Source organism: Mycteria americana, chromosome 9, assembly GCF_035582795.1.
Source record: "Mycteria americana isolate JAX WOST 10 ecotype Jacksonville Zoo and Gardens chromosome 9, USCA_MyAme_1.0, whole genome shotgun sequence".
NCBI lineage: Eukaryota > Metazoa > Chordata > Aves > Ciconiiformes > Ciconiidae > Mycteria > Mycteria americana.
In genome coordinates this window covers 20,542,657-20,569,196 of record NC_134373.1, presented here as the reverse complement: position 1 = coordinate 20,569,196, position 26,540 = coordinate 20,542,657, and the positions used below count along the sequence as shown (strand labels likewise).

The window sequence follows — 26,540 nt, the reverse complement described above, 5'->3', positions numbered from 1 at the left end:
CAGACTGACTGCACCATGGTTGCACAGAACTTTGGCAATGCAGAAATATGACTACAGGTGGGCTTCCCTACTACATTCCCTGAAAGACCATACAGCAATACTGCATAGCAGCTGAGATCAGGAAGTGTGGGATACTTTACTCAGCTGAAAAGATAGGTGAGTTAACAATGCTAGACTGTATGAGAACAATGGTAAACTGCTTTAAAAAGACAAGAAGCAGCAGCTGAGCTCTCTATAATTAGCACTTGTGGTGAAGACATAGATTGTATTGCTGAAATGTGAAATACCAGCACTACATTAATTCCAAGAAAGAGGGTATGAGGTTGTTTGAGGATTGAGTTAGGAAAAATAACCACTTCCTACAGTGCTGTCTGTGCTCATTATTTACCCAGCTGGGCCTTGTTTAGTTTATGAATTCAAAATTGATCACGGTAGAGAGTATTGGGGCATATGAGAGCAAAAGAGGAGGCTTAGGATAGACTGTCTTTTGGTATACTAAAAATGTCTGACATTTATAGAATATATTCATAGGAGAAGTTGTACCTAAAGTTTAGCAACAGCGGTATGGATGAAGGTTGGTATATGTATTTTTTTCCCCCTCCTCATATGTGAAATCTCATTGACCCTTGCGGCCATCTCATACACATAGAGGGAAAAGAGCCTAGAGCCAATGTTCTTTCATTTTAGAAAGACTAGGTGAATTCTTTTCCGTTCATTTATGTTAGAATTTACAAACATTTTAGCACCTTTCCTTGAAAACAAGCGTTTTCAGAATGGGTGTTTTTCAAATGCTTTATGTTGTTCCTTTTCCTTCCTCTGACTTTACTGTTATAGTTTGGCTTGCCGCTGTGTAGGAGGAAGAGGGTTGAGGGAAGGAGGAGGTGGTAACCCTCTTTGCCCTACTTACTGCCCATTCTCCCCCTTTCCACTGGCTCAAAATAAATTCTGTACTGTTTACAGAGCTGTCAGAGAAAAAGATGGATGGGAGGGAGGAAGAGGAGAGGAGAACAAAGTGAGAATGGGAGGAAATCTTTGCCCTCTGGGGTCATTGTGAGGCAAACATGCATCCATTCACCCATCTGAGAATCACTGTAATGTAAATTAGACCATTTTTGCACATAATGAGGATTTACTCTCCTACAACTGGGAGTTAGCTAATAAAGTCTTCATTTCATTTCTCTGTGACCCAAGAATTTTTAAAAACTGAACAAGTTAAATGATGAATTGACTCAGCAAACTAGTCCCTTAGAGACTGTATTTACCAGGTGAATCAGGGGAGCTGACTGAGGTGATCCTGATCCTCCAAGAAGGTATGGATGAGGCTTTACCAAGTACTCCCTATTGGCCTAAGCAGTCCTGCAGAAACCCACAGGGGATTGTGCTAGCTGGCAGTGTATGCACAGTACTGAAAAATTCATGTGGAATTAGAGGTTCATGTCTTTATCACAGAAAACTGAAAGTAGTTTCCTCTGTTACGGTTCTTTTTTTTAGCAGATCTCCTGTCTGTTAGCTTTGATCATCCGTGGGGTCTGGAGTATCCCAGACTTCTGTTTCAAAGGTTGTTCTATAGATAGGAGTGTCTGAAACTGAAGGGAGAGTTTATGGAGCTCTGTGCAGACCTAACTTGGCAGAGTTTAATGTGTTGGACACAAATGGAGGGCTGCATTACCAGTACATAAAGGGACAATTGGAAACCACTGGGCTAAACCCACCCAAAGACAGTAGTGACTTCCTGCTCCTTGTCTAAAGTGTTCCAGAGAGGGACGAGCAATCCTCGTGTGCTGTTTCCAAAGAGGCATGTCACTGCAGTTTGATCCTGACTTATTGCTATTTGAATTTATCTGGTTTGAGTTTCCTTTTTCTTTGAAAGGACTTTTTTTCCAAATATTTTTAAACTTCCTTCCTGATGTTTGTCTTTTTTCCAGATTCCAAAATTAGATCAAGTCACATTTCCTCATGGAACTTCTGCAGCAAGGAGGCATTGAGCTTTTGCAGCCTCTAGTCTGAAGGTGCCTGCTCCAGTGGATGACCTGCACTGTCATGCACGCTATCCAAAAACAATTGGACAATGGCAAACTTTAAAAGTTAATGCATGTCCTGATTACTGTCCCATCTCCCTCAGCTTGTGCTTTCTGACTCTTGCTTGATGTCGCTGAGTCCTATTCATTGAACATACTATTTAATCCGTGACTTGCCTGCTGCATTCTCGTTTGACCTGTTAACTGTTAAAGCAAAAAAGTTATTTTAAGAATTGGCTTGTCAAAGAGAGCATATGTCCTCCCTTCAAAGACCTCTAAGGATGAATATTTGATTAAAATGTGACTGCAGCATTAAAATGGGTGCCCTGTGTCTTTTTGTAAATGAATGACTAGCAAACGTGTAGACTGTCTAGTTTTTAATTGGCAAATTATTCAGTGAATGCTTCAGGGGGAATTGCAAGGGAGGGTGAGGAGTTAGTTGATTTTTAGATAAATTAATTACTACTTTTATTCCTAGAGGTAGTCTGAAGATTACTAAATCCCCAGATGCATCCACAGGTTCAGTTTGAATATCCTTTCTGGAAATGAGGAAGAGGGCATGCTCTAAAACATGGTATATAACCCCAGTTCCTGACTTGGGCAGCCCCACATCAAGGACTGTTCACTGGTCCCTGTCCTCAGTAGGGCCCCCTCCCCAATCTTTGCAGACCTGGCCAAGATGATGATATGTTGGGCAGAGGAGTAGGAGCCAACAGCTGGCAGGGCATAGGCCGTTGTTGCGTTGAATGCTTTGTATTGTGGAACCACAGCTGACAGCCATGGGCTGCATGGGAACGTGTGAAGGGGTTGGAGGTAACCTGCATTTGCACTGGTTCTTCAGAAAGGGAATTCCAAGAAAAGAGATTTATAGACAGAGTAACATCATGCATTGCCACTCAATATCATCAGTGTCTGCTACAAAGTTTTAAAGCTGGGAATACAGGTAATTAGATGCTGATTAAGAATAGACTGCAGGAGGGAGGGGAAAGGGTACAAGAGGGTGGTATTGAATAGCTACATCCGTTATTGACTTTGAACTCCTTGAAGAGTACATTAGATAGAGTTGTACCTGAATGAAGGCTTAGCATTTGAGATCTTTGTTGAAATAGGCCTTACTATGTTAGGGGAAAAAGAACATTTCCAAAAATGTTTTGTTACAACTTTTATTTATCATTTCAAGGTTAAAAAAAGGTGCAGCTGAGTTGACTTCTATGGCTAACATAAAAGTCTCAGTGGGTTCATTCCAGGTGCACTCCTCTCTTGGGACTCCCTGGTTTTAGCCAGTAGCTTTGGTTTTACTAATATTGGTGATTTCTGTCACCAATATTAGAGGTCACTGAAGAGGACACTGAGGAGCCAGGAATGGGTTTTCCAGCAATCTGCAAGATATCTTTTGAAACATCACAGAAAGGTTTTGAATCTGGGCTGACCTTACTGTTGGGTAGCAATGCCCCAAACACAATGGACTGGCTGTCAGAATCTTTGCAGGGCTGCTCCTCCTGGAAATTTCAAGTGTTGGTGATATGGCCTGGTAATGAGACATATGCAGTAGTACCTCTTTCTCTTTAATATTAACAGTTTGAACTCAGTATCAGCTGTATGTGTCGTATACCCTTGTAATTTAACTTGTAATGGTGTGCAACAACATCAATAGCTCAGTGAAAATGTATTTAGAAAAAAATGCACATGGTAGATTAAATTATTGGCCTAACCAATTTTAGATTCCAGGTACATTGTGTTGAATTAGGACAGAGTGGAGGCCTGGGAGGAATATGTAGTCCCTGTAATGCTGCTGGACAGAATTTTTTTAGTTGTAATGGAATTGTAATTAAAATTCCTACTGGTCTTTTACTGGTGGTCCTGGCCATCCTCTGTGCAGAGTGCTTCTGAAATGCAGTTTATCAGAGTTTCTCCAGGTTTCCCCTAGCTTTACTCACAATGGGAAAAGGTTTTCCACTTAAGCAGGAGAGCCTTGTCAATCCCTAGCTACCCTTGCACCCAAGCTCCTGGTTTTGTGCCAGCTTGCTTGCTTACCCTTCTTCATATTCATCTCCCAGGGAGACAGTGCTGGCTTGCCAGACTGGATTTGCCCTGAACAGCCAGCATAATGGTTCAAATTAGGGCTGCTGTTTTCAGAAGCTGCCTCTGACATTAAAGGAAACAGAATTGGTCCAGTGCTTACCACTTTGGAAAAGCCATCCTCTTTGGAAAAAGCATTTTAATTCTGAACAGAACATTGGGTTGGCTTTTAGCTCATGAATAGCACTTTATTCCACTTCAATATCAATACCGACAAGTAACCACATCATGTCATGACCTTATATAAGTGCATGGCAATGTTCCAAGTTAGTTTTGACTATTATTTCCACAAATGCGTAGGACAGGTTTTTGTAGATATTTGATTCCTAGTTAGGCAGTGCTTTTTGCAGACAGGGGCTGTAAAACAACCTGACAGTTATCTAGGCTCCATGGACTAGTCCTGGCTTCAGACACTGACAGTATCTAAGGTACTTCCTTCCCAGACTCCTCCTGACGAGTTTGCTTCTTCAAGGAGCACGTGACAGTTGGGTGTTGACAGATAACTGAGGAGCTAGAATTTTATGGAAAGGTTTGGAAAGCAACACTGCTTTATTAACAGGGAAAGTCCAAGCAATTAAAAGTCTCTGGAAGACAAATACCCTCTCATCCTACTTGTGCTCTCCAGAGTCCACGAGGAAGGGATGTCTACCAGTGTGCAACCAGGGAAACAAGTTTTCTTCTTGCCTTACTGGGCCCCTGGTTTAGGCAGTCTGCTTTCTGCTTGGACAACTGAATGAAACACCAAATGCCTCATCTTCTGCAACTTTAGAAGCTTCTAATGCTACTGTAAGATCACTCCCTGCACAGTCCCAACCGGCAGTTGCATGCCCTTGTCATGAGCTGCCGTGGCAAAGGTGAACTTCTCCATCATGGTTCCCCTTTTTATGATTATATTTGAATAGAGGGGTCATCTTGATATAATAACCCTCTTACTGGAGTTGGAGGCTTGATAAAGATAGGAGTTCATAACCTCACATGGAACCCCCAGGTTGTCATATGCTTCTTGTGGGCTTGTTAAGAGGGCCAGCACTTAGGTAACTGTGTCTCTGAATGCTTAAATATCTCTAAATTCTGTCCCTGGGGTCACTGAATGTCAGTGCTGCCTAGGTTCTGAAATGCCTAAGTCATTGCTATAAACGGAACATGATTGCTTAAGTCATTCTGGTGCTTTGGGAAATTTTGTACCCTCAGCTTGTTTGCCAGTTAAATAGGGAAGGTTATTTTGTTGCAGATGCTTTGTGTAGGCTATCACTCAAAATATTAACATTAGGAAGTGTAGACTCCTGCCAGATTTCTCTTGACATTTTTTATTTAGTGCAGAGAAAAGCAGATTGAGGTTCGTCATTTAGTGTTTGATGGAAGGCCCTCTCTCTCTCAATGCTCTGTTTCTATACAGCAATCAAATCCCACATACTGTACTATATTCTGCCAGGAAATCTGCTAACCTTTCATATAATATGTAGTAGGTTTTATAGCCAGTGCTGCAGAGCCATTTTCCGTACAGGAGGATTTTCAGCTATTTTTTTCTGCTGCCTTGGTAAGATTTGCAATGGTTCTTTCTACAGTGCCAGATGTTGTACATAAAACAGGAAATTATATACTGTTCTCTTGCTTATTGAGCAGAGAGAAGAATCTACTTTTAAAACCTAGCTGGGAGAGGTTGCTAGAAATGCCAAGTTTAAAGAGGCAGATCAAGTGTGGGAGATGAGAAGGCAAGACAAAACTTGCCTGCATGTGACGATGAATGCTAAATCTCAACTGAAACACAGTTGATGTACTGACATTAAAGGGAATGTACTGAATATATAATCATTGTGGATATATGCATGGGTTTTTTTATTGTGAGATAATCAAATGAGTGGTTCTTTGTACATACATTTACTGACACTGATGGGAATCTCGGGAGAGCGCTAATGATCTATATTTAAAGAGATATCAGCCCAATTATGTACTGTAGTGTTTGTCTGTCTATTCCTGAAGGAATGCAATGTCAGAATAATATTATTTTGGTTAGCACTTCTATGGGATCCTTAATCTACGTATCTTGAAGCATTTTACAAATATTAAGTGCTTAATTCAGTAGTATTCCACTGGGCTGTGTTCACAGAGATGGTGATGCACTGATTATAGAGTTCAAGTTAAAGAGTCCATGAATAACCCTGGTGCCCAACTGGTCACGCCTGGCCTGCAGGTTCTTTCTACTTGGCCTATGGCTTTTTCCTGTCAGGTACCGGGGAGCAGCTGTTTGGCCACCATGCTGCCTAATAGCCAAGTGCCTCCTGCTGCCCCTCAGGCTGTTTCAGTGTCTGCAAACTGAACTCTGCCACCTGTCCGCACGGGAAGAGAGTATGGCCTGATCTGCATGACAAGGGGCCACCACAAAACTGGCCTCTGGATGCTGTCGCTGCCAAGGTTTGACCATTCTGCTGCAAGGCACGAGAACCATAAAGGAACACATCAAACAGTATTAATTCTCATTAGAAAGCAACGCCTAACATGTGACACTGAGAATTATAGTTCTAAGGGGATACATCTTTTATCTTTCAGAAACTTCTAAAACACACTGATAAATGCAAAGATGATTTGGGTCAGGCTCTTTGTAGCCTTTTCTACTAGACAGAGCCTCTTTAGGAGTTGTTTATATGCATGTGTGTTACTGTTCTTTGAACTGTTTAGGACGGTGGTGAGAGATCTAGATAAAATGTAGCTCTGTGCAAGTTAGACAAAAGACAATCAACTTCTCTACTGGGACTGCTGCTCCAACAAAGACAGCATCAGTTGTGTCCAAAGTCTTGTCACTTTTACCTTTCATCTTCTGGTAGCTTGAAACAGCTTTTCTGGCCACCATCATCTCCTTCTGCTACTAGTATACACTCAGGAAACCTCTCCTGAATTACATCTCTGTTGCTGTAATTAACCTGGTACATGACCATTATTTCAGTTTTACATCTCTTGGAAAAAAGTCACACTGGCATGTGTTGTGGTTTGGCATGACACACGTGAAATTGGAGTAACACGTTGGTGCATCAGACTTTTAGTTTCTGTCTTGAGACAGCAAATCAGCAGGCCTGTGCTGGCAGTGTTGGTCTTGCTTGGCATCCTAGTTAATTTTACATCTGCTCTTTTTTGCTCACTTTATTAAAATGGCACCTTTGGACACTTGTAGCAATTTTCCTTTTTAAGAGACCAGGTTTGGTCCATGCTATTGTTGACAGACTATCCCCTATGAAGTATTCAGGCACTAGGACTCTTTTCTCTTGTCTGGATTTTCGCACTTGTTTCTGTTTGCAGGAAGGATTAGCTCTATCTGAAGCTAGCACTACTGACACGTGCTGGGCAGTGCAGTCATTCAGTAGGTCTGCGGGCCTGTTTATGCTGCTGTTCCTAATCATGTCAGATTTGTAATACCTGTCAAGTTTGCTAAACTTAGGTGATACTGGTGATGTGAAAACTTTGTGATTTTGTCATGAGAAAACACCACCAGGTGTTTTTCAGGACAGCGGCAAGAGTATGTCACACCTATTTCGTAGAGCTTTTGTTTACTGCTTTTGGAGCCTACTGTGATTTCCTAAAGTTTGGAGGTAAAAACAATTTCTGAAATTGTTATGTGATTCTTCTGCAGCATCAAGGCTGTGGTGGGGGCCTTTTAAGTCCTGCGCTCATCTGTGTTCCCTATTGGTAAGGCAATGCAGCAGAGCCTGGGAATAGAAGAGGGCCAGGACACAGCTGGAATGTAGGCTGTCTGCATGTGGCCCTTCCCACAGATGAGATTTCCCACTGCAGAAATGAACAGCAAATCTCCTTAAGGTTGCATGGTAGTCAGACTTCACATTTCCCAGTTTGAACTGGTTTTGGTTCAAGTATCAGTTATGGTGATTGAGTGGAATACTTGGGAATATGGCAGAGATCTCCTGAGATCTAGCCTTCAGTACTAGTTAGTGGACAATATGCCTTCCTATCGGAAGACGGATGATCATTAGTGCTGTTGAAACAGATCAACAAATACAAATCAGCTTTGCTGAAGCCAGTGAAACTGTTAATTTGTGTCAGCTGAGGATCCATTCCAACACAGTTGTATATAATGGACTTTAACTCTATAGGAGTTATGCAAATAATAATCTTATATAAAAGACAGAGATTACAGTGGCTATCTTATCTAAAAGATATCAAGATTTTTGCAGAAATCTGAAGTTTATAAAACTGAAGAGACAGTATAATGCTAAAACTGCATTCTGTGATGCTCCCTAAACAAGCAGCTAGCAGTATGTAGGGGAATACTTGTAAATTGAAAACTAGCCAGTTAGGTGTTAGGCATATGTCTACAGCTTACTTTTTCTACAACACTGAATTCTCCTCAGCACTATCAAAGGAAGGTGGTTCAGATAAACAGCGGTTACCATGTGAAAAAAATAATAATTATATTATATGGAAAAAAATATTTTTGCCTCATTTTCAATGTGTTTGATTTTTATTACCATACGGTTTGCAAAACTTGTCTCTAATAGGCTTTAGAGTTGTAGGTTAACAGAAGAATTATGTCAAGTGGATTTAGATGTGAAGGCAGCTCTTTCTCTCTGTTAATGAAACCTTTCTTAAAGCCTGTTCTATAATTACACTTGTGGCTTGGTGGATAATGCCTTGTTCTCATATGCAAGTCATTTGATTTCTCTGGTGCCTCATAACACTCAAGAAGCATGGACTCAAGCTGTGTGACTCAAGCTGTAGCTTATTTTACTGCATATTCTATATAAAGACTTTCTTTGAATGGTGAGTGGATACACAGTATCAAAGTGACAATAACAAGCTTTGTCTGTCTTGCTTCACGACAGAGAAAGAGCCCTACAAAAATAGACAGAAGTGTAGGTTGTTGCAAATTAGGTAGCCCTTCAATTAAGAAGTGTTCTAACTCTAGTGTTAACCAGTGACCTTGTCTTGCCTTCCAGAGGGACTGAAAGTCTTGTCCCAGTATAGCAATACACTTGCTTCAAGAATTAATCATTCTTCTTGCTGTCAGAAAAAGGGTGAAGTATAGCAGATTGCTTCTCAGTAAAACCTGCTTCTCTTCTATCAGGAGTGCATAAGAATGCCCATGTATATTTTTCACCACTGCAACAGCAGGTGATAGCAACACATTCCAAGCCAGAGCTGTCTGTTTCGCATGCTTTAGCACCTTCAGGACTGGTGTCCACAAAACCCCCAAAAATTGCAACTTTAAGGCATTGGTGTGTGGTCATAATGAAAACACTTAGAAGAATTGCTAATAATAAGAATTGAAGTTGCAAAATAAGTTTGGGATATAAATATAATCACAGCCAATGAAAATGATTGAAAAGTTTTTCAGTGAGTGGAAGGACTGAAAAAGCTTGTTTCCTTTCCATTTTTGCTCTTTCCTGCCACCGATACTTACCATAATTTCCATGATGTATCTGCTTGGTGGTAGACAACGTATGTGGTGTTTGGAGTTATACGCACGAGGATTAGCTAGCTGGTGTGCGTGTACAGACTAGTCAGCTGGCTGTTACCCAGTGAAGTGGGTGACAAAGAGTGGTGCCCTCTTTTCCCGTAGTAATGACACTATATTTGGGACCTCCCTCCTATCACTAATTTTAATTTAGTTTCTAGGACCTTATTTGAGCCCCATCTCAAATTTGGTTAAAATTTTTCCACTGGAATCAAAAAGTTACTGGGAAGAAGGCAGAAAAGGGAGAAATTTCCTGCCAGGAGAAGTGGTTACATTTCGCTAGGGAAGCAGACCAGCAGAACAGAATCTTTGTACCCACAGCTGAGTACAGGAGGTCTGGCACATTGTGGCCACAATTATTACACAAGCAACAATTGAAGTTTGTTTGGGTATGCTTTTAATGAGAAGGTTGGGAAAATTATCAGGGACTGTTCAGTGTAAGAGAAATGGACAGAAAGATGAGTGGACAAGATGCTCTGTCCTCTCCACTGCCACTGCACAGCCAGAGCCAGGGTTATTTACTGCATCCTCCTAGCAAGGCCTTTTAAAAAGAATTTTGCAATGTCTATGTTGAGTCTCTTTGCATTTTCAAAATGTACTCATGCAATGTACATCTTAAACAATCCATTCATCTTCATTTGATAATCTACAGAAATGATTTAAAATCATAGTGCAGTAATATTGTGCAATGTTATTTTTCCTCCTCTACTGAAAACCAATTTCATTTGCTTTCCATGTAAAAACAGCATATTTATCTAGTACTGCTCTTTGCTTTGTGTAAGTATTATCCCTTGTAATACATTGTTTCCAATGGGTTTGGAACAAGAACAACCAGGGTTCATGAGAAGCAGGTGGTGGGGCCTCCCCAGCACAGCCTGATGTATTTATTTTAATACCTTTTTGTCATCCTTTAAACAAACAAACAAAACATGATTCCATAAAGAAGAAGCAGGAAATACAAAGATATCTAAGAAGTGAACAATTGAAAGCAATGGACTAGAAAGATGTTTTACTTTCAAAATTAACAATCTACTGTACGTCCTGGCTGTATTAAACCTATCCATCTAGTGGGGTAGGTTGAGATTTCAATATGCTAATGAAATTATTTTTAGCCATGTGCGAGGGGGTACCCAGAAGAAATGGCTGTTTGCCCAAGTGGAACGGAAACATAAAAGTTCAGAAAATTGATTCAGTTCCTAGTGAGGTTGCTATCAAATAGATAATTTTAAAACCAAGTATAAGTTTTAGAATATGCTTTTAAAAGCCAGGTCTTTCAGAATGGCAAACTAAGTGCCATGAATGTTTGACTGAGAGCATCTTTTAGCCAGTTTGACAGAAGTTGTCTCTCCCCCAAGAGGCCAGTACTTGGGCATTTGTGCTGACAGGTTTTGGATGCTCGGGCTTGGCAAATTATTTCCGGAGGAGTCTTAGTGCAGGAATCAGCTTTTCTCATTGCCCCTCGGATGTGGAATTTCCTTGCCAAATTGCCTCACAGAACTGCTGTGTTGTTACATATGTAGTATATGGCCAAGTTTAATGGTCTGTTAGTGAGTCTTCAGCACCCCCCTTTCTCTTTCTCTTGCAGTTGATCATTTACAGTCTTCCATCATCATCATTTGTGTAGTCCTTCCACGTAAACTTAATAGTAGTAACTGCGTCTCTTTGAATCTGGTTATGTCTAGTTAAACCTCTGTTTGGGGTAGTGTTGGCTCAGTTTCTTTAGTAGTTGCATCCCTTTTTGGTGGTATAGCTTTAGTGCAAGACTGTAACAAATATCATTCTTTCGGATGGGAGAGTGTTTCCTAAGGCATTTTAATTTCAGCCTTTGGAGGTCTGTCCTACGATGGATGCCAAAGCTGTGAACTTCTTGTTCTCAGTTGCCTCATGCTCCAATATAATCTTACTTGCTTTATTTGAACAAAAATCCCTGGCGAAACATCCTCTTTTCGTATTTAGTTAATTTGTGCCATTCTGCACCTTTTGTGCTGTGCCATTTGCCTGCTTGCATCCTGCCTCCAAGTGCACTGTGAGCCTTTCTGGATGGGAGGAGAGAGAGACAGGATCTGACCTTTCATTTTGTGTGTAGAACTTAGCAGTCAAGCTGATTTCAGGGCTCTGTTGGACAGAGGAGACTGATATGATGTTATACTCTTCTCCTTCCACCCTTCTTTCTTTTTCTGGAAAGATTATTATTCAGTTTAGTTCAGTATTTTACCTTTTGTTGTCTTGTGAGTTGTCTCCATTTTTTTTCATGTTCCTCGTGTTTCATTTTTCTCTTTTGGTCATATTTAGGTTCAGCCTTAACATCTCTACTATTTTTTCCACTTCAGAAAATCTACAGTGCATCTTTATTACTGTGCCCAGCTGCATATCTCAAATGCTGTTTTAATCTTGTATGTATTGCACTCCCCTCCTACCCTTCACCTACCCATTGCTCCCTAAAACATTTTCACTTCCTTCCTTCTTATTTGTTGTTAACATTTCTTTCTTTTCTAACATTTAAATTCCAGTGGGACTTACTTCCTTCTTTCCCATCCCTGCATGCCTCCATTCCTCACTGTCCCCTCTCGTGATGAGGTTTGAAAATGTTGTTAGAGCTGAGGTGAAATGAATGCTACTTTACTTTTTACCTAAAGAAAGGATCATGTGAGAAACAGCCACAGCAAGACTCTGGGTTAGAATCGCAGAACAACATTTGGTGTGCGGTCTTTTTTAGTCTTGGTGAGCAACTGGCAGCTAAATAAAATGTCTTTGATTTGAGGAAGTCACTTGCACTGACTCCAGTCAGAGGGAAAAACCTTGAAAACTGACCCATCCAAATAAGGCTGTTGCATTGCAGATTGTTAATGCAGTTTACCTAATCCCTATGTTACGGCACAGCTGAATCACCGTTATTAATGTTGTTTGCATTTCAGTTTGATAAAAGTCGGTCATTCCCATCCAATACCTTTTGGTATCTTCAGATCAGATGCTGTTGTACAAGTCTGTCAGAAGAGGCTGTGTTTCACAGGCCTTCATAGGGAGCTTCAAACATGAGGGCTGTGAGATGTTGGACTGTGCATGTGGATGTAAGGCAGTAAAGGTAACTAAACACTGTGTTACAAAATAGCTGAAATATTATTGTGAATTCCGGTGGGGAAGTACCACAGGCAGCATTTATTATACTACACTGTGCATGAAAGGGACTCCAGATTTGAGCAGCTGGGCCCATGAGAGATTTATGCTCGCAAGGTAATTCCAGTGGTGCCATTGCACTGACTGCTGGCTGAGTTGGAGGCCCAGGTATTTTGGGGTCCTGCTAATTGACATCAGTCTGATGGTGAGTGATTTTCTGTGTTGGAATACACTCTTTTCCATGCACTAGAAGGAGTAGACTATGTTCAGTCATACTTCCTGAACTATAATTATTTCATTTGTCTTTAGGTTTTCCCCTCTTATTTTGTATTGTACTTATTGTTTTGATTTCACAGTAGTGTTACTGAGTGAGCTGCACAAGCTGCTTTTAAAGCAGCTCACACTGTAATCAAAATAATATTTAAAAAGCATTGAAGAAAGGCTCATGTTATAAGGGAAATTCCCTTGTATGTTTACTTAGTTACACTTATGAATATTCTCATTATTGTCAGGCACAACTGAGTAGAAACAATCACTTTGAGGAACTATCCATGAAAAGGAAGCCTTTAATATTAGAAGAGTATTGGAAGTTGATATGTGCTTGTTTCTGTGCAAAGCAAAAGCACGGCATTAGACTGACCCCACTGAACTCATTAAGAGGTTTATATTGATTGTAGAGGAATTAATATTTAACCCAGAGTTTCCTTCCAGATGAAAACAACTTTCTAGACCAAGATAATTCTGTGCTTAGAGATTGTAAATATGAAAAGCAGAGTTACAGATCAGCTCACCATTTTGCTTTTTCTTTACTTGTTTCCAATCTTCTTGTAAAAAAATATAGGAGGGAAGAAAAGAAGCTGTTTATGAACAATGGATAAAGCCACTGCTGCACACAGTGTCAACATAAGGCCAATGTGTCATTTAAGTTGCACTTAAAACCTATTTTTAGGACTTAAGTATTGCACAGACCTTGTGGTGACCTTACAGAATTTCACTACAGAGGAGCATGACTTCAACCCACTGTCAGAGCACAGCCTGCACTGGGAGGTTTGCAGCTTTTCTCTATCTCGGTGGTCCATACCTAGTTCCACATACATTTCTTCAGATGAAGCCTTTTTCATAACATTCATGCAAAGATATGTTGGTCATGTGTATCAGGCCTTCTGTATTGCAAGGCAGCAATCTCAGGGTGGAACAATAACTTGGTTTAGAGGCTCTTGCTCACTTCTGACTTCTCTAGTACACACAACCCTTGCTTTTTGCTTGCTCTGCAGGTTAAGGTGTGTGATCAGAAACAAGACACGTATGTTGCTGCAATTACAGAGTTTACTATTATCTCAAAGCACTTTACAAACATAAATGTCTTCCTGGTGTGACCTTTTGTCTCAGCTGAAGCTCTGCTCCAGAGAAATGCTAAAGATCAGTTCAGGGAGGCACACCATATGGAAGAAATAGTGTAGGAGGCAGCCTGTAGCCGCCCAGGTGAGGAGCTGAACAAAGCCAGCCTCATCCTGTATTTGTGAGTCTCGTATTACCTGTCTCTGATCTTCCTTGTACACTGTCTTCTTACATAGCACACCCAGACTGAGCTCCCCTGAAAGAGCATACCTTTGCTTCTCTCCTCATTAAAATACTGTATCTGAAAACAGGAGGTGTGACTGCCTGAGGGTAAAAGAAAGTATTTTGTGCTCAGAACTTTAGGAAATTGTTCTTGGAACAGGCTTCCCTTGTGCCTATGTGGCCTATGAGATGATGCCAGACTTAGCTTGATCTAAGTGCTGTCAATGTAGGTTTAAAGGTTGGCTGTAGTGGTAAGAAAAATTATGTTAAAACGGTACCTTTTTCTTAGTAGTTCAGCTCTTTATTTTCGAGACATATCTGCTGGCTTTGCTAATAAAGATGCAGGTTTACAATTGTTAGCGTCGCAGAACAGTTTGAAGAGGAGTGAGGTTCTGTTCTGCCACTTGCATCATTCAGAAAATTCCAGCTAAGGTGTGATTTGCTGCTTCTCTCCTACAAGTAATAATGAAAGGGGAAGAAAGGAGAGCACAGCTTGATTTTCTGATCTTGTATTGAGTTTGAAGCACTGCCGCTGACAGTCATCATCATCTGATTTTAAAGTGAATAACTTCAACAGAGATATCACTGTGAAAAAGTAAATATGGAATTGTATAATTCTCTTTTTCAGCCACTTTTGAAAACTTGAACTTCACATTGAAGGCAGTTAAATTGTTATATTTATTCCCTATAAATACGTTATCTATTCTATGGTTACACAAGTGTAGTGAAAGAATACACATAAATCGAATGGAATGTTTGTTCTTCTTTATATATATTTTTTTGTCCTCTTTTAAGTATATGCAATCTTTCTCACCCCTCCCAACCAAGTCCTGTCTCCACCCCACTGTGTTTCCTGAGTGGATTCCTCTAGGAGACAGAATCAGAGAGCTGCATGATGTCATTTCTATATTTAAATTAGATGGAGCAGAATAGGCTGTGTAATTTGTTTAATCACTGCTCATGCTCTAATTTCCTTGGATTTGATTTTTTGCAGTGCAGTCTTATCTTTGGGTTTCTATCTGGTAGCCAAGTCTGCTATTTGGCATGATTTCAGGGAGCTGGGTACATTTTTCTTTTTGGCTAAAACTCAAGGGGATTCTGTGATCAAGCAAATTCTGCACACAGAGCTTTTCAAGCACGATAAATTGATTTAAGTGGGAATGTGACAGAAAAGTATATGCCTCCAAAACAAAGAGATCAAATAAAAGCTAAAGCATAGTTGATTAGAGCCATGCAGAAACATTCAGAAGATGGTAAATAGGTAAATAAATGGAAAAGATGCAGATTCATCTGCTGTTATATAAACTGTACTAATTCTGGGATCAGGATTCAGCAATTTCAGTACAGGCATTTCCTGTATTTATTTTATCTAAATATGACTAAATGGTACTTCACTTCTGCTGTTTCAGGCCTTGTCTATCTCATGTTAATGACTTGATAGACTGACGTATACAAAACAGTCTGTGTTCAGTAAGTTGTGGTAAGATCTTCACGTGGTTTATTTTCTATTTTTCCACAATACATAAAGATATGGTTTTGCTATTGTAGCATTATTTTTTCCTAATTTGTCTCTATCCTTCCCTTTAGAAATACCCCAGTTCTGTTCTCTTACCTATACTGTGAGTGACAGTGAATATATATATTCTGTGAATGACAAAGACAAGTATTTAGTAATACGGAGCATACTTGGTGTTCTAGAGTGAAGCACCAGCTTCAAGCAATGATTTACTATCCAATGTTAAACAGCCATGGGTCAGGTCCTTTTTGTGATATCCAGTTAGTGGCATTGACCTGGAATGTACAGAAATTTTCTGATTGAGCTTGCTTAGAAGAAATATGCTTACTAATTTGTAAATGTACTAAGAAGGCAGTATCTGAAATCAGAATTATGCCAGTCTTCTGTGGGTCTCAGCACATACTATGAGGCAATAGCAAGTGTGTTGTTTCGTTTCCCCTTTGTAACAACATTTGGGTAAAAAACAACTACAAATTATGATTATCACTTATTTTTTGGTGAAATTCTGTAAGAACATTAGGCTCTTTTTATTGGAAAACACTAACAGATAGCAGGCAGATGACCTGAGATTTTACCTGTCAGTTAGTTCAGTGAAGAGCAATCTTTGAAGCATCAGATGTAAAGGCAAAGATCTAGACTTAGAGACAGCAATCTCTGCTTGGTTTGGTGGGTGAAAAGAGGGTCCAGAGATCTTGAGGGGTTCTTTCACATCTCTCCTTACTGTTCTGGAGAAAAGAGAAGAAACAATGCACCATGGGAGTGACGCACCCTTGTGACCAGTGCTCACAAGGGCGTGGTTCATTGCCAAAACGGTATGACTGGCGCAGCCAACTTAGAGGAGGAACAGAGTTGTACTGAGAGCATCAGTGATCAATTATTTATTGTCAAAAGAAAATAGAGAAGCTAGCCCACACTGTCAAGCTACAGCATATATTCCCCAAGAGAAACCGTTACAGGAGTATGGACAGCTGGTACAGGAGGATTGCAGAACTGAGGTAATAGTCAAAATAACAGCATCTAATAAAATAGTTACACAAGGTTTTGAAAAGCGTGTGTGGAAAGGGCACCTTGATGTTTGGCCTAGGATTTGTACCACTGAAATGAATTATTTTGTGTTTGCAAGTAATGCAGGCTCTGCCTTGTCACCTTCTCTGCTGCCAGTGGCAGGCAGAACAGGAGGCAGCAGAAGTGCATCTGGTCGAAACTAACACTGTGGGTTGAGATTGTGAGTGGGGGAGAAAGAGGAGAAAGAGAGAGATCATGTATTCAACCAAGCGCCTGTTGTGGTCTACAAAACCTTCTCCAATGTTACAAGACACTCCCTAGTACCTGGCCACATGTAGGTTTACCTTGGGGTGGGGAAGCATCAGAAGCCTGACTTGACTCCCTAGTGCTACAAACCATCACTACCTGGGTCCTTATTACACAGCCCGTCAGATACTCTTTGCCAACTGGAGAACGGCTGCACTTGGAGGAGTGTCTGGTGTGGAACCTGCATTCAAAGCTTTATACCCAGGAGGTCTTCCCTTCATAAGTCCTGAGTCTTTCCTGTTAGAGTGCTGTGGTTTTGCTACGTAATGCACATGGAAGACAACAAAGGCTCATCTATTTTCTTCACATCTACCTGGCTTGTTTTGGAGTGTTTGTATTGTACAGATCTCTTTTTTGCTCCTTCTTTCCCTTTAAACAGGTATTAGCTCTTCAATGCTTGCAGCAGAAGAGAGGGACTAACTACAAAGACATATTTTGAAGACATATTTTATATATCTTATGTACACTAGAAAAATTTGTAAGGAATTTAAGAGATAGCTTGCATCAGAATTATAGTAATTGCCTTTCTAAACATTAGCATATAAAAATATATCAAATTATGTTCACGGAGTAGAAGAAAATCTATTGTAATCATGAAAACCTCTGAGACTAACTGCAGCTAACTGCAAATAAAGTCTAAATAAGAGCGTGTGAAGGAACACACTGAAAAGCCTGACAATGAGTGGCCTTAAAAACTCTTGGTATGACAAATGAAACAGCACCTTCCCAGTAAGGCAAGTGTGTGATTCTCTTTCCTCCTTTTCTCCCATCCCCAACTGTTCCTTGACAGCAGTCTTCTGTGCTTTAGGCTATAGCAGTGGCTGAAAAGGTCGTGTTAATTTTCACCACTGCATGGATATGAGGCGGTCAGTAACTGGAAGAAAAAATACTGTCTTTATTAATCGTGCTGTCAGATTAGATGCAGGAAGCATCTGATCTTTAAGCTGTTGCATGATAGAGTTTATAAATTGGTAGAAACTGAAGATAGAGTGAATAGGTCACTGAGTGTAGTTTTAAAACCTGCTGTCATGTTGGATTTACAGAACTTGAAGACTTCTGGTAATAAACAAGCTTATGATGATTTGATAGCTGCTGTTGTCTTTCATAAGGAAAGCCTTTCCAGAGTTCATACCACCAGTGGAATACATTTTCAAAAGCCTTTTGTAAATATTTAGTCTGTTAATCTTCAGGATGATTTTAAATGCCACCTACCAGTACAATTTAACTTACTGCATTTTCTTTTCATTTACAGACATAGGTCTCACAGTCAGTATTGTGTTTTCCTCATTATCTCAGCTTTGAGAGATCTCATGCCTGGAACTTCATTACTCCATCTGATACTGTGAATCCTTATGCAGTGACTTATGTCTTTCTTTGGATACTTAGGTTTCCCAGCAAACAGTGTTTCCCTGACTTCTTGACAAATAAGTGTCCCTTGACATTTAATTTGGCTGATGCGGTGACACAAGTTTAAGTGTAAATTATACCTCCTATGTCAGCCTGCACCCCACTGAGGTATCTTCATGGGAGACCTGTGTGGCAGTCATATCAGCCTTCCCTCCAGATACCCTGATACAGAAGTAGTTTCATTTAAGTGGTCTCCTGGAAGAGTCTGAACAACTGAGCTTTCTGAGAGCATGTCTTGAATTCATGCCTCTTCTGGTAATGCTGCCTCAACTCCTTCACAGGCAACACTGCTCACTGGGCTTGCTGTATCAGACTCATAAGTAGACTCATCTCATGGCAGGGTGGGACCTTCATGTGGAAGATGAGAGAATTGAAGTCCTTGGCAGCCCGTGTTTTTGTTCCTGGTGGGCTTTGGCATCCTGAGGATGAGGTGGGGCTGAATGGGGTTAAGTGCCTCCTTTGAAGTGTTATATGCAATTCTGGCTTATTCTACCTGTACGTATTTTTGTTAAGCTAGGCCCCCAGATCTTTTCGAAATTATATGATGTGTTCTATGTTTTGTTTCATGAGAAGAATAATCAGGAAAAATATTAGAGAATTAATCGGAAGGGAAACTGCCATGCAGTGTATGATGACTGTGAACGTGGTATAGGAAATAAAAAAGAAAATGACTGTCTTCCTACAATTCAAGTTCCTTATCAAGGTGGATTAAATGTGGACTAATAATGTATTTCTGGGAAAATGCTATTTTGGGAAAAACAGAACAAAGAAATGCTTATCATCTGAACGGTGAGGAAGAACAAAAGAGAAAAACCCTATAAAATGTGATTTTATCATATCCCAAATGAAACATTTCAATTTTCCATTTCTAAATCGTATTTCAAGACCAAATTCAGTAGAAGGTAGAACAAAATGCTTATCTACTGTTTGAATAAAATGTTATTTCAACCTCTTGTGATATGCTTTCCTTTTTTTCATTTGGCCAACCAAAATGAGTTTTTCCCTTGTTTTATGTGTATGGTTTACTAGTTGAACTGAGAAAATAATTATTTCTCACATTCTTCCTCTCACTGAGTGCCAGTCATAGGTCTGGATGCAGAGTACGGGAAAGTGAATGGTTTAGGAAAGAAAATAAGTGAGTTTTATCCTCAAATGAAGTAGCATTTATTTTGTGTGACTGACCAGGGATATAACATAGTTTTGCTCCTATGAGGTTTCAGCTGGATTATGGGTGAGATTTAAATAATACATTACTAAGCTTTAGGATGTAATAGGTTGTCTAAAAATAGGATTGGATTATTAAGATTAATGTAATCTTTGTAGCTTTTGTTATTATTTAGAATGCAAGACATTCAGTCTTTAGTGCTAGAATTGATGTTTTCATATCTATTTCCAAGCAAAAGAAATGTTAAAAGGATAATTCAAGCATCTGTTAAAATCCAGCAGACAACTTTTTAGAAGTGAATACATCCAAACAGCTCCGTAGAACAAAGGATAAAACTTTTAAATTAAAATTGTACTATGAGGGAAATTTTCTGACTCAATTATTACGTGTGCTTACTTGAAACCTACATGAATTCAGCTGGTTGGTTGTTCACGTTCAGCTCACTGCACGCCCTAAGGACTGCATGACACATTTTGTTTATGCTGATCATCAGCATCCCTGTTGCACAAGCTTGTTTTCTGACCGTGCCAAAAGGGAATTATGATTGTTTACCCTTAAGCATGACAGTAATATAGTATGATTGAAAACAAAAATGTCTCACTTATTCGTTGAATGATTTGTATCTGATAAAAAGACTTTTTTTTTTTCCTTTGGTGTTACTTATGAGCTTCTGTGAATTTCTTAAACCCTAGACAGAGCTTTGAACCTTACTGATCACATCACCAGCATTCACTGAAGAAAAACACCAGTTACTGACATCAGTTACAAATACATAGTTTACAGTGGTACAAGGGACATTATTTTTACAGTTACAAAGTTTCATCTGATAATACAGTTTTTGTGTGTGTGTATACATAACATGAGGTGCTGGGTTTGTGTGTTTCATAACCTTGTAGTTTCTGAAAACCAAACTCAGCGTGTTGGAATTAAGCGTTCAGAGTTTTCACACTAAATCTTGTATATTTCAAATCTGACACCAAAATTGTAGTGGTACCTGATTCTCATGAATCCTTAGTTAACAGCCTTGTCTCCGTCCCTACAATAAAGTAGCTTCCTAGCTTGAGTTCAGCTAAGTAGTGTAATTTCAAACGAGCTTTAAAACAGCCTTTATGGGAAATCCCACAGCTAAGTACAGTATTGGTTTATTAGAACCCTCAAAGTCATGCTTTGGGGAAGATGAAGGAGGGAACTGTTTTAGCACAACTTTTGATAAAATAAAGGCAGTGTGCTCCAGTCAAGAAGGCAGGCCTTATAGTGTTATGATTAAAGGTATGTCTGACTGCCTCAGATTAATTGTGTGCGTGGGAAGCACAAGGCAGCAGATGCACAAACGTAAACACCACATCACCCATTGAATGGCTTTATACATCTGTACTTGACTGAATGTGCCATCGCTGTCTTTCAGAAATATCGACAGTATATGTCTGGACTTCTCACTCCTCCTTATGGTGTTATGGAAACCAGCTCCAACAATGACAGTAAGTATGAGAAAATAGACATCAGATGTTAAAAAAAAGAGAAGAAAGGGGAAGATAAGAGTCCTCTGGTTTGGGGTGTTGGAATTTAACCGTTAAATTCAGTTCAGTGTTACGACTATATTAATACTGCATATAGTAGGGAATACTTTGGAACTTGCCTAAATGCATTCACAACTGTATAAAAGTGCACACAGAGCTGTACACAAATCTGCACTATGAGCCAGGCCTGTTGACTAAAGCATACTGTATGATGTCATGTAACATTTAACTGGTTATAGGTGTTACATGAATTCCATGGAACACGGCCATGAGTCCTGCTAGTAAAATAAATATAACCAGCTGGCTTATTTTTTTAATTAGGACGGGCTACACAACTTGCTTGGGAACCTAGATTAGTGTTTGGGCAGACAGCCTGCAGTAAACATGCTGCTGTCTGACCTTAGTTACATAGCTACATAAGCTTGGGTATGTCTCTGCCTCATGAGAACCTGTCAAACTGGGGGATAGTGCTGTAGACATGAATCCAAGGGCAGCCTGTGGAACTCATCACTTCTGTAAATTACAGTACTTTTATTTAGTTGCCAGAGGATTATTTAGATGCCAACCTGGACAATATCTGATGACTAGCAATTGCATCTGCAAATTTTGTCCCATATGTTATGTGTTCAATATGAATATGTTCACAATTCAATATTTGTGAAGCAATAGCACAGCATAGCATAGCACAGCATAGCTAGCAATGCTAGTTAGTGCAAACTCAATGTCACGTTTGACTTCCAGGTACTAAAACACAGATAATGTTAAATGAAAAAATATAAATAATTCTTGTATACATACTTAAAATATTAAGTTGTGAGAAAGTGCGATGTTTAGCAAGCTGTTTATAGTATTTACACGTTAGCTTTTTGTCTTTTTTGTGTTCACAAGAGAAAACTTTTGTCCAAATAAATCTGTTTTGCTTTTAAAAAATCATAGATTAGTGTGTATGTTATCAAAGCATTGAACCCTCCAATTCCCTATTCTATTAATAAATATCTCCACTGTGTATGTATTTATTTTCTGTATTCTTTTTTTAGGAATGCCAGATAAGGACAGCATGTCAAGCAATGCTCTTTGCCAAGTTTCTAAAAATTGTAATAAGGTAAATCTGACCTAGTTTTGCCTTTGTTTTTTAATGGGGGGGGGGGGGGAGGGGGGAGGATTTGGTAATGAAAAATGAAAAAGTACAGCATTAAATTGAAAAGAACCAGGTGCAAATGCAAAGCATGTGGTTGATGCATGTGAGTACAGTATACAAATTGTAAGGATGCTTTAGACATTGTATCGTATAACTGGAGAAAGCAACTGGTTCAGGATCAGCATTATTAGAAAGTGTACTGCTGCCAAACTTTGTGTTACAATCTGGTTGTCCTATCTTTGTCAGAAAGGTGCTGAGGGTAAAGAAGAAAAGCAGCACTGTGACAAGACCAGTGCATAGCCAATGGATCATAAAACTCATAATTAAATCCTATTTTAAGGCTTAACTGAGTCTTAACTGATGCACAGACATTGTTCTGGACCTTTGCTCAGGGTGAATTTTCTCCTGTGTTCAGAGAGCAGCTTTACATCCCAGTTCCCCTTTGTAAAATAGTTCTGTGCCTTCGGTTTCACCAGATGAGGACCCGCATGAAAGAACTCATGAATATTTCTATGCTGGGTTTAAAGTAATTATAATAGTGGGAAGAAATAGTATCAGGCATTGCTGTAAAGATTAATAACTTTTAGATGTTTTTATGGCAGGAGTGGAAAAGTTACAGTAATAAACAGATGCTTGGATGCCTTCTTTCTCGACATAGGAGTTTAATTGGATGCATTTGTGTGATGTCTTTAAAAGGTTAAAGGTATTTTTGTTACACAAAAAACATGTCTTGACAGCAGATAAAGACAATGAATATTTTAGCGTGTTTCCTTAATGCGAAAATAACTACTTCCACCTCTCCCTGTCTGTCTGTCCTGCTTCCTCAAGGGTACTGACCTTTCTTAATTGTCACATTCAGCCTTTATTAAATGTATAAATGTAACGGTATGCAGTACCTTTTTCTAGAGTCTTACTCACTAATGCTATACCACTTCCTGACACAGCCTTATCCTGTATGAAAATAAACATTTTTCCATGCACTGAGTAATAATTCTTACACACTTAGATCGCAGCTTTCATTCTGTAAGCATTTTAGCAGCAGTTATGAGTTCAGTCTCAGTGCTTCTCTGAGATGTTGGCATTTCCATGCTACCTTGGGAGTTAAGCCGGATCAGGGGTCTTGCTTGACATCTCAATGAAAGTACCAGGTGTAGAATCCAAACTAAAATATGTTATTGTATTTTCTGAAGCAGATAGAGGTAACAAGGTAAAATCATCTGTCTTTCCTAGAAGGTGATATCCCCCCAGTAATGGGCAGTGATGCTCAGCTAAGGGTGGTATAGACTTACAGGTTCAAAGTATTTTAGAAACTGAGCAAAGTTTAGTGGTTAATACTGCTGCCAATAGCTGGGCTTTTCTAGCACAACAGGACTCTTCCCGCATGAAGTAGTGTTCACCTGGGTAGGAGACAGAACTTGGCTGGGGCAGGCTCAAACTGTTCAATGACTTTTACAGGAATAAGGTCCTTTGCAAACCATATTAGCTTCCTTTCCAAGACACGTATATAAAACAGCCATCCTTCTCCCTCCCACACTGTACACATTTCTGTGGAGAGAAGCTGAGAGAATAAATATGTGACAGATGCTTGTCACCTTGTTTCATCCTGGAGGAGCTCAGCCAGTCCCATGACAAATGTGGCAGAAGAACCTACACAGCATAGAAATGGTTCATGAATCCTAGTTCTGTGTTTTTGCCATATGACCACAGCTCGCTCTATGTTAAGTGAAAGGTAAGTGCAGCAGAGTATTTTGTTTACTGCAAGCAAGCTTCATTCCCACCTTTTTAAACTGTACAACTGTTATAGTGCTTACACAACATGTCGATCTTCATGCCCTGCAGTCAGTTTTGAATGATCAGGGAGACACTGGGACTGCAGGGCCAAATTCCCAGAACTGTTGCCAGCTATTCGAAATACAAAATAACAGGGTACCAGAAAACAGCCCTGTATTTGTAGATTTTATATATTTTGCTTAATTTAGGGTAATATATGACTGTCAAAATGGCTACTGCATCAGGGAAGGGCATTCATCCAGGGAAAGGGAAGTGTTTGCAGGACATCTTTAGACTACTTTATATCATTAGATTGCCGGAATGATGCCTATGGGACTGGCAGCAAATACAGCTTGGAGAGGCCTGCAGGCTACTCTGTGATGTCCTGAAAAAGACTGAGTGAGGAACTTTCTGAGATTCAGAGAAAGTTCCTCAAAATCTTTTATATGGTAGGAAAACATTACACTCTTAAACAGAAGGAGATAATATCATATCTTCAGTAGTTCTGATCATAATGATGCACTTATTTTTTGGGGGGGGGTGGTGTTTTAATTTTCCGGGGAAGTTTATAACTATAAATAATTTGCTTCAAATGAAATTTAATATATTCCACTCTTGAAATATGAAATGCATGGTTTTCTCTTTTAGTCTGTGTTGAGTCTTTTACAAGCACTGTAATAGATGATTTTCCATATTTGCTAATTATTTGAGTTTCATCTTCATAGCTTAATTTTTTGCTCCTGTCACGTCTATTAGTTTTTTATGAGTAACATAAGATTTTTCTTTTAATACATGCCTTGAAATTCTCTCACCATATGGGGATGTTTGGTTTTCGTAGTTCATTAAAATCTATTAAAAAATTCTATTTGGAGAAGGCAGCAAAGAGATTTTCTTTTACCAAACACGAATTCATTTGCATTTAGGGTTACATTATTGCACATCATTTAATGCAATATAGCAGTTAAATTGAGCATAAAATACTGAGACAGAGTATGCTACTGTCCTCAGTTATATTTTGGGGAATGGAAATAAAGTCAGTTTAAAGCTGTCTTACATAGGAGGAAATAGTACAGCTTTGTTCTTTTTAAGTAGTCAGTCTAATATCTGTACACCAGTCTCTCTACCTCTAGTTTTTGAAAATTCTCATGGGGTAGAGTTGGATATAGCTGCATCTGTGAGATGAATATAACCCTAAAGCCAAAATGACAAAATCAATAATAATTTCAAATACATTTTTGGAAAAGATACAGAAGAGTACTTAGAACGCAGGGGAGGTCGGGTTCCAGCATGCAGACAGAATAGGTAGTGGTTCTGTTTCCATACATTACCAGCAGAGTTGGCAGCAGGGTTGCGTGGTGCTTCCCACTACAAGATCCTGTTCTTATGATTTGGCCACTTTTTTGCTGTTTATGCTGAATTTGCCATGCTGAGAGTATGCTTCTGGCTGATTTTTAAATTGAAATGGATCAAACCTCTCTGACATTGAGGTTGAGGGAAAATGCATAGCACATATCAAATAGCTTTTCCCAGTGATACACTAGAAATCTTGTCCTTTGGACTAGGAGCTCGACATCCGGGGCTTGTTCTGGCATAAGGAGTGCCATTTGCGACCCCCTACAAAATAAACCATATTGTTAAGCCTTGAAAAATCTCAGTTGAAACTGGCTCACTAGAGGCTCATTACAGTGTAACTGCAAGCTTGTGCACACAGGCTGTGCGTGTTGCGTGTGCAGGGTTCCCACGCTGTTCATCTTTGGTCCTGGGCTGCTTGGGCATTTCTGTGTTGATGTTTAACGGTGCGGGTTTTCTCGGAATCTAGTTGCTCATTCTAGTTGCTAGAGCAACTTTCTGATTATTATAAAGCCAGACACTAACTGAAAACCACAGTTGTTTCCCCTGTGCTTTTACACCCTCTACTGGTGCCCAAGTAGGAAATGAGTAAAGAAATAGCCCATTCTTCTCTGGAGACGTGAGATATATGATAGTTATAAAGAAGAGGGCATTGCAGAAATGAGTTGTAGAGACACAGGAATGAATGTGGGTAAGAACAGAGGACAGACCCATCGAGAGCATGAATCTCACTCTCCCATGGAGCATGGTGCTGAATGCTTTTTTCTGCTATCAGTAAATGCCTTAAACTCCTTTGCAAACTGTAGATGCTGTGCCTAAGAGGGCATAGGAACGATCCACAGAAAGAATAGAAATCTGTGATTAATAACAATTATTCTATTTATTCAAGTAGTTGATAGTGAAAAAGTCTTAACCCTGCTAATGATCCAAGCTGAAGTTTTATATTGTTTTCCATAATGGAATCACCGTATTGCAGTTTGCTAAAAGAACCCCCACATCCTCAAGAAACTACACCAAAAAAAATTATTCTTGAAAGGAAGGCTGAAAAATTAGGTGCTCAAAAGCAGAGAATTTCAAGAATGGAGGCTGACTGAGCAGTGTTAATGAAGTCCTCTTATCCGTGTTTATTATGGG

At 39.6% G+C, this 26,540-nt stretch overlaps 1 protein-coding gene across 3 annotated transcripts in view; it reads left to right on the top strand.

Moving 5' to 3' along the window:
- The window catches only part of RAPGEF4 (Rap guanine nucleotide exchange factor 4), a 157,283-nt gene that overhangs the window by 54,778 nt on the left and 75,965 nt on the right, over positions 1–26,540 (top strand). For all 3 annotated transcript variants that reach the window (XM_075512054.1, XM_075512056.1, XM_075512055.1), the window contains 2 exons: positions 21,037–21,109; positions 22,186–22,250. In XM_075512054.1, the coding sequence (XP_075368169.1) occupies positions 21,037–21,109; positions 22,186–22,250 (138 nt within the window). The remainder of the gene's footprint in view (positions 1–21,036; positions 21,110–22,185; positions 22,251–26,540) is intronic.